The 8,595-nt window shown below is 36.1% G+C and overlaps 1 protein-coding gene across 1 annotated transcript; it reads left to right on the forward strand.

The window, feature by feature from the left end:
- The first annotated feature begins 616 nt into the window (after positions 1 to 616).
- Positions 617 to 8,322, forward strand: LOC132307792 (uncharacterized). The gene is made up of 5 exons (XM_059805657.1): positions 617 to 899; positions 1,449 to 3,134; positions 3,332 to 3,521; positions 7,122 to 7,492; positions 7,588 to 8,322. Exons 2-4 carry the CDS (start codon positions 1,519 to 1,521, stop codon positions 7,275 to 7,277), a joined length of 1,962 nt encoding a protein of 653 aa, XP_059661640.1. The 5' UTR covers positions 617 to 899; positions 1,449 to 1,518; the 3' UTR covers positions 7,278 to 7,492; positions 7,588 to 8,322.
- The last annotated feature ends 273 nt before the right edge of the window (positions 8,323 to 8,595 follow it).

Raw genomic sequence — 8,595 nt, forward strand, 5'->3', positions numbered from 1 at the left:
CCGGATGTGCAAATATCTATTGCTGTTAAATATATATATATATTTTTATATTTTTCAAATTGAGCAAATAAAGATATTTTGTTCAAATATTGAAATTACTTAAAATGCCTTTAAACAAAATAAAAACAAAAACAGTAATTTTTAGTTTCTAAGGGTATTTTAGGATTCTTATAAAAAATATTTTTCAAAATTAACGGTTAAGAGATGTTAGAGGACAATTTGTACGTATTTTTAAATTTTAAAAATTTATATGCAAACACTGAATAAAAGAGGTAATTTTTTTTTAGACATTGTTCTTTTTGGATAATGCTCAGCTTCTTACTGGGAGTAGGATAAAGCTATTTACCCCTATGTGATCTAATAATAAAATAACACATCACATTTAATAATAAAATAATTCACACCTAAAAACATTTATTTTTTATATACCAGGATTTTTCTTTGCTCTGTATTCTTTTCTATATAAAAAATAGCTGGAAAAAAAAAAAAAAAACCTTGTTGACCAGTCAAAGCCCATTACTGCTTGGGCCCTGCAGGATCGAAAGCGGAAAAGGACCGGGTCGGACCCGGCGGGCCGAACGACGATACCTATGATATCCGTCAATTTATTTTCAATCAAATTAAAAATTTCACCAATACGTTGGACAGAGAGTCACGGACAGAGATCTTCCCAGTATGTGTGTGTAAAGTGTAAACAATTAAACATCAATAACAAAGATTCTCTCATTCTCAACCCTTCCACTGGCAAAGACCTTCACTACTGTTTTCTCATCTTCTTCGATTTCTTGGAAATACCTACTACTGCTTTCTTTTTTTTCCTTCGAATAACAAAGTGGGTGCTCATTTTCAATCGATCCAGATTGGTTCATGCAAACTAGCTTCTGGGTTGTTGAATTCAGGTAATCTGCTGCATATACCCATTAGTTTTAATTTCATAGATCTTCTTCAAGTTCTTGTTTTTCGAATCACTTTTTGTGTTTGATTCTTTACTGGAATTTCTCAATACCTTCTTGAATTTAGTTGGTTTCAATTTGAAAATCAATGCTTTATCTTGCTTTCGAGTTCTGATTTCGGATAATGTTTGTTTCTTTACTGTTACTCTGAAAAGCACTCGTCATTTAGTTTATTCACGCTTGAGAGAGAGTGAATTCTGGGTTCTTTACTATAAAAATCACATAATTTTCTTGATGTGTTTACTTTCGTTTTGTAAATTTAATGTATGCTACTGGGTCAAGTTCTTAGTTTCGGTTGGTGTTTGTTCCTGTTCTGTACTGTAGATTTACAGAACCCTCTCACAGTGGTTTACTCCGATTGCCATTCAGTACATTTCTGATTTCAAATTCCAATTTCTTGAATGTCATTGTTCTTTCTAAGGGTCACTGAAACCTCTTATCTTGAGTAGATATTCATCTTAAAAATTTACGGGTTTCTCTGGGTTTCTTGATTAGGTCTTGAATTGGTGGTGCAAGTGTTTGAGATTTCTGTGATTGATGAAAGGCAGTGTTGAATTAGCTGAAAATGAGCCGGTCTCCGTCATTTTCGGGGAAGCTGGACCCCCATTCAAAGATTGACACAAATTCTTTGCGGCGATGGGTTGTTGCCTTTTGCATCATTAGGTTTGATCTTGAACAGGGTCAACTCATTGAAGAGTGTTACCCTTCTGGCTGTCTTACCCATCAAGAGGATCGTGAAATTGCTTTTAGTTCGTTCCCAGATTCTGTTTCCCAGCACCATAATCGCTCAAGTATACATGATTGCATCTTCTTTTTCCGGTTGAAAAAGCGGGAAATTTCTCAAGTGGCAAATGTGTCTCCGTCTGAAGTAGTTAAATCAGATGATAAAAAAGTATCCCCAAAGTCAGTGACTGACAAGTCACTACAAAAAAAGAGTGGCAGTCAGAATGGTAACAGTTCAAGGTACTTGTATGGTTTTGTGTTTAATAGGCAGAGGCATGATGAGAGGCTAAAGCGGGGTGGCGAACAAAAATCTGTGGTAATTCTGTCTCACAGTCCTTTTTCTAGTGTGTTTAAACGTTTGTTACAAATCATGGGTCCTTTGTATTTTGACATTGGAAATAAAGCTCTCGAGCACATAGCTGGTTTTGTTTCAATGTGGCCTGCTCCCCTGCCTGGTAAGCGGATGAAGCTTCCCTTTGGGAGTGTTAAGCTTGAAGTGGACTTGCCACCTGCTCATAGCTTGCCTTTGGATAGTGGAGTGTTGTTTGAAGAGTCCGCTTCCTCTATGGCTCCTTTTCTTCCTAGCAGTCAGTCAGTTCCACAGGGTCTTTTCCATGATTCAGATCTTTTTGGTACATTTCGGGGGCTTTTGTTGCAGCTCTGGTTGTTATGGGAGTTGTTACTTCTTGGTGAACCCATCCTTATCATAGCGCCAACGCCTCCCCAGTGTTGTGAGGCAGTTGCTAGTCTTGTTAGTTTGGTTGCACCACTCCTTTATAGTGTTGATTTCAGGCCTTACTTCACCATCCATGACCCAGAATTTGCCCATTTAAACTCATTTCGAGAAGGGGATATATTTCCTCCGATGGTTCTAGGCGTGACGAACCTCTATTTCTTAAAATCTCTTACCAATATTCCTCACGTTGTTTCAGTTGGAAGCCCAGCTCCTAATTCAAACCAGCTTGCCCTAGCTCCAAGGGCATCCACTAGTAGAACTTCTGTCAGATCTGATGGATTTGGTCCTCGTGGTCTTTCCTTTAAGAAGTTTTCTCCTTCAAATTTGCTGAATGCCATGAAGTTGATGAGAGATGGTCCTCTTTGTCTCATGAAAGAACACAAGGAAGCGATTTGGAGCAGTTATGCTGCAATTACGAAGCCAGACACTTCTATCTTAAGCAGGCTTATTGATGCGGGCATATTGCCAAGGGTTGAGGAGTCTATGTCAGTTGTTAACAACGAGATATTACGTCGGCATTTTTTGGAGCTTACTACTAACTTTTTGGCACCTTTTGGTCCGTATTTTAGAGCTACCACACCTTCTGAAGGATCTTCTCTATATGTTGATCCTCCCCCTCTTCCTTCTTTCAGCGCTGATGAATTCCTAGGAAGCTTATCAGCAAGAGGTCCAGGGAAGTTTCTATCAAAGCGAATGAGATCGAACTGGCTGGACCTATACAGGTAAAACATAATTTTTATTTGTAAGTACACTGCTGCTTCTTCCCTTCCCTCTACCCCCATTTATCATTAGCTTTATTTTCCCAAACAGGTATTCTTCACTTTGATTTTGTCCTTGGTCATTAGAAATTTTTTATTTAGTGTATCCAATCTACTGTTCAATTGTTTCTGAAATTGAGACGATTTAAATATCTGCCTAGGCGGTTCTTGAAAGGACACAACTTTCTGCCATGGTTTCAAAGAAAGCGTGCAGTTGCTGAACAGGAGCAACATAGATTATGGAGGCAAGCAATAATGAAGGCTGATATACAACAATTTCTGTCTAAAACTTCTGAATTGGAAAATATTGAGCCCTTCAATACAATTGAGAGACATCTTGGAGAAATGCAGGTAAGAGTTTCTTCTGGTCGTCAGAAATTTTTTTTGTTCTCTGGGTGTCCGATGATCTGATACTAACACGAGACTTTTGTCTTCAACGATTAGAGCAGTTTCAAGAAATAACATTTCTAATTAGAATAATACTTTTCATACGTTTGTCAATAATGTTAAGCTTAGCAGTTAGCACAGTTTTCTTTGCAGTAGAGGTCAAAACTTGGTTTTTATTTTATTTTTTTTTCAATGAATTGACTTTCATTTGTATTTAAAGATGAGGAACGCACAAAGCATAGAGTTAGCGATATGGGTGTTTGTGTAGTTGTATTGTATCATAGTGGATGCAACCTTATGCTAGAGTTCTTTAAAATAGGTATAAAAAATGAGAATAAGGAGAGGTATAATAAAGTGGTAATAAAAAGGAAATGAAGAAAAATTCCAATGGAGAGAAAAATAGTTATGAAAAAGAGAAAACAAATAGAGATAGAAAGAAAAGATAAGAGAGGCGAGAACTAGAATTACAGAAAATAAAATAAAATACAAAAAAGAGAAACATAATATATAATAATGTTTGCCACGAATGCTGTACAACATGGGTAGATTACTTTTGGCAAGTTGCCTTGGAGAAAGAAATGTTATATGGCATTGGCACACACTTTTTGTACCTCACAAACTACCTACTTGTCAAATACAAATTTTCTCGTAATGTTTTATTTACAGATCTTGTATCCCTCTTTACCTTTCTCTATGTTTTATTCAATGTTTCATCAATTTTATTTCTATCCATCATTTTTTCACAGAATCATTTCAAGAGTATGTAATTGTGATATACTTTTTTTTTTTGGTAAGGTGATTATGATATACTGTTCCTATATATCTTTTCTCGAGACTTTGTTATCAATGTATTGTTCCTTGGTAGATTCTTTTAATAGACCATTCATGGCTCACTAGATGACAATCCTGGTTTGTGGACTTGGCCAGTGCCGAGTCCAATTTCGGTCTCTATATCGGTGCTACTCAAGACTTGCGCAAGGTTGTTTGAGGATCTAAAATAGAACCAGCAGCATGCTTTACTTCCATTTTTCACAAACACTCTCTCTACAAGCTTTCTCACTCCCCCAAACTCAAAATACAATAAATATTTCTTCATCCAACATAGAAAAACACAGGACTAACGTTGTAGGGAGTAAAGAGTTGCTGCAGTGTTAGTGCTTGCATAATTTAGATCTTCATTTCCATGGCAATGCAAAGATTAGAAAGAGAAAGTGAATGAAACAAATGAGAATATGAGATAGAGGATAGAGAGAGAGAGAGAGAGAGAGAGAGGTGTGACAGCTGCTGCTAAGGTTTGAAAAGAGAGGTGTGACAGCTGCTTCGAAGTTCTGAAGAGAGGTGTGATCTTATTTTGATGGGTAGGGTTTATTTCTAGCCGCTAGATCTCTTATAATCTAATGATTCGAAATTGATAATGCTTAAGTTAATCTACGAGCCTTTCATTACAAGCCTAATTGGATTATAAAAGTTGGGCCTTGATTATATAATGCTATTGAACATGGTACCAAATTTCTTGTGAGCGGAACTTGTTCATGAATTAAAGTTCATGTATTAGTCATTATTTTTTCAGTCATCTTTAAAATTTCAATAAAAATCACTAAAAATCATTGAAAACTGACGTAGCTGAAGCTATGAATCATTCAAAAGGAACGAGAGGTAACTTTGAATCCACAAAGTTGAAGAAATTCGTAGAGGATTCTGAAATAGTATTGATTAAATTGATTTGAATTATTCTTCTGCTCTTTTTAGTACATATATTTATAATAAATAAAAACTTAGAACTGTAAAGGAAACTAATAGCATAAAGAAATCTAATTAATATAAGCAAACTAAAAATGAAAAGAAATTACCTAATATTAAACTTTCTCTTATAATAATAATAATATGAATATGAACCCTAATAAAACTGTCCTGCATCAAAAACCATGTTCATTCTATAATGAAATGTGTATCTGTGCATTTTGGACCATATGTGTGAGGTAAAAAAAAAAAAATCATAACCACGGCGCCCGATTTCGTTACATTATGCCCGGCCCGAACAGCCCCGTGTTTGTTACATTGCGTCTGTGTTCGAGTTTGTGTCTGAACTATAATAATTAGAGTTTGCTTATCATTGGGACGTTGTATCGATCAAGTATACATGTCGTACTATATTATTCTATTTGAAAAAATCTACATTTGAAGATAGATTGTTCGTTGTGTGTAATATGGGTACAAGTTTGTTAGTTGTGTGTAGCATGGGTACAAGTCGCAAACAGAACTGGAATTATCTAGGCACAAGGAGACATGACAAGGTCACAAGGCGGTAATTTCACTTTTTTCGGCAACGTCAAGTTATTATTGTCTCTTTAACAAAGTATAGTCTTATTTTTAGGTAATTATTAATTACATAAAATTGTGGGAAAAAACTGAACCATTCACCAGCTAATCCCACTGTTTGAAATGTCCATCAGATAAACTGAACCTTGGGGACTGATGAATATGTTCCACCACGAGATTAAATCCACTTCTATTTGTATGAAAGTTGAGTAATTAATCAAATTTGTGGGTATGACCAAAGGGGTCTCCATGAAATCATAATGTGTGGATAGATAGTGTGTTCAGAGCTCATGAGGTAGGTTGGGGAGTAGGATGAGGATTGGATGGCATCAGTGCTAAGAGTAACCAAGGAGTAGGGTATATATAGGATGGAGTTGGTTCTACGAGTCATTATGTATTTTGATGAATACAAAAAGCATCTCACAACAAAGTAGTTGATACTGATGGAGTTTTCTTGTTCCATTCATCAATAATGATACATAGAATACCTACAAAACTGTTCATTGGTTTAATGTTGCATGTTGATATATTATTGATTAATAAGCATATTGAAAATGTAAGCGGGCATATCCCTTCTCATTTTCAAGTTAAAGTAAAGGCTTTAGTATTCTATTTTTTGTTAACTAGAGGTGTATGACAAGCAATTTCACCCCTTGGGGTTAAGGTTTAAGTTTTATTATCAATGTTTATGCTTTGAAGGAATGTTTTATGAAATAAAAGTTCATACCGGCATAGGAGTCTGTGTACAATATGTGGATGTAGAGTTTCTTGAACATGTAACAACCTTTATATTAAAACAAAAAGAGTACTTGGGTAATCAACTTGGACTTGAATTTGGGTTGTGATAGTATTTATTTTTCTATCATGGCTGAATCACGGGTACATGTATGTTGCATGTGTTGTCATGCAAACTCTAATAATGGGGTTCATATGTCAAAATCCTATAATGTAATTGATGTTGAGTGGTAAAGATAAACTCCTACAAATGCTATGGAAAATTACTCATTTGAAAACACCAATTACCCCTCCCCACCCCCTTTTTATATTCCTATAGTGTCATACTCATTGACCACCTCCTAAAACGCTTTATGCATCCATAAATATACAAATTTTGTCAAAGACATAATTGACTGTTACCATGCTTTTTTGATTTATAGGAGACTCGTTATCGGTTTATGCTCTTGTAAATCAACTTCATAGCATTGTGTTTATTTCTTCACTAAATGTTTTCTTTGGCTGCAACAGTCTGAGAGTGCTGAAGCAGTCTCTGCAGCAACTTGCCAGAAACTGAAGGGAGATCTACAGGCGGTGTTCAATGTTCTTCCTAAGGACACGCAGCAGCTTCTTCTCATGAACCCTCAGAGGGCAACTCTTCTGCTGGGAAGTTCTGAAAGGACATAACCTCCAGAGTGTCCTTGGTGGAAGTTGGCTTCTTTTATTCCCCTTCATCTAGAAAATATTAAAAGTGTGACTAGGTATTAGGTGGGCTCTGGCAAAGAGGGACTTCAAGTGCTGCTATAGACATGAATGACATCCCAACTTTTTGCATTTTCATACATTGTTCAGTCATCAGATCGGGGGAACTTCATTGATCTTAGGGCATACTTCTTTTTTTGGTCGGTAATATTTTCTTAAAGTACTCATCTATTTCCTGATACTTTGTTGGGCTATGGAATTGATATTCTATATGTTGCTTTTTTCCTTTCTCCAGGTTTAGAGGCAAAATTGAATTGCAACTCCCATAAGCACCCCCTTAGCAACATTCTTTTTTTCACATTTCAACCTATTATGGGTCAAAAGAACAATCTGGAAAAGATGATTGACAACTCATGGGAGGTTGGTGTCTGCCTTTATAATGGAAGTTGAAGATTCATGTTGTTTAAATTCTAGAGGAAAGCTTCAAAACTCAAGAGTAAAGCTCCCAGTTGTTGGGTTACATTTCAACTTTGTATTTTTTATTTTTAGCAGTGGGTTCAACTTTCATTTTTCTGGTGGAGTAACTGAAACATCATCCAGAGTAGGTATGAGAAAGGATTTTGTTGTGGCACAAGTGGCACGGCTAGAACCAAATTTTGGGAAGAAAAGCAACCAACGGGGAAAACATTTTTCTAAGCAATACATTTTAAGTGACGTGCCTCACGAGGCTGTGCTATGCAGTTTGCTTGGACTCCCTGCCAAGATGATTCATGAGAAAATTAGGTAAAAGCTGCTTTTTGAAGATGTTGAATGGTACTTAAATGTTGGCATATTTGTTACATTTTTTAGCTATTGCAATTCTTTGAATTACAATCAGAATTATGAATTTTGGTTGAAATAATCCTTGTATTTCATAGGAAAGACTAAGCAGTGCTACCATTAAGTGTAATTGATACCTGGTAGCTAGGATTAGAATCACAGAAGATGTTCAGTAACACTGTAGAAGTTATGAAATTTATTCTTCCTAGAAGTGGTTTCCAATTCACCTATGTTAATGACCAACTTGCCGGCTAAGATTATGTTCCAGTGAAGATGGCAGCTGAGCTGCACTCATCACGAGTGAAATGGGTTGGAACATTTAAATGAAGAGGGCCATAACCCAGCCCTTTTCAGATTGCCCAAAAAGGGGGGCCATATTATGCTCCACAATATGCCTCTTTTCTGCTTTACAATGTGTAGTTCAGTAGTCCTGATTGCAGTATCAAACATTTTGCACAATTACAAATGTTTTGAACCTTGATTA

Source organism: Cornus florida, unplaced genomic scaffold (assembly GCF_030987335.1).
Source record: "Cornus florida cultivar Cherokee Brave unplaced genomic scaffold, ASM3098733v1 CherokeeBrave_3.0.0_Hap2_Chr05, whole genome shotgun sequence".
Taxonomy (NCBI): Eukaryota; Viridiplantae; Streptophyta; class Magnoliopsida; order Cornales; family Cornaceae; genus Cornus; species Cornus florida.

Bases quoted from the DNA above. Each gene is read 5' to 3' on its own strand.
- LOC132307792 (XM_059805657.1), top strand. From the start codon at position 1,519: ATGAGCCGGTCTCCGTCATTTTCGGGGAAGCTGGACCCCCATTCAAAG. The intron at 3,135-3,331 runs GTAAAACATAAT...ATATCTGCCTAG, and splicing joins AACTGGCTGGACCTATACAG to GCGGTTCTTGAAAGGACACA. The intron at 3,522-7,121 runs GTAAGAGTTTCT...TGGCTGCAACAG, and splicing joins GACATCTTGGAGAAATGCAG to TCTGAGAGTGCTGAAGCAGT.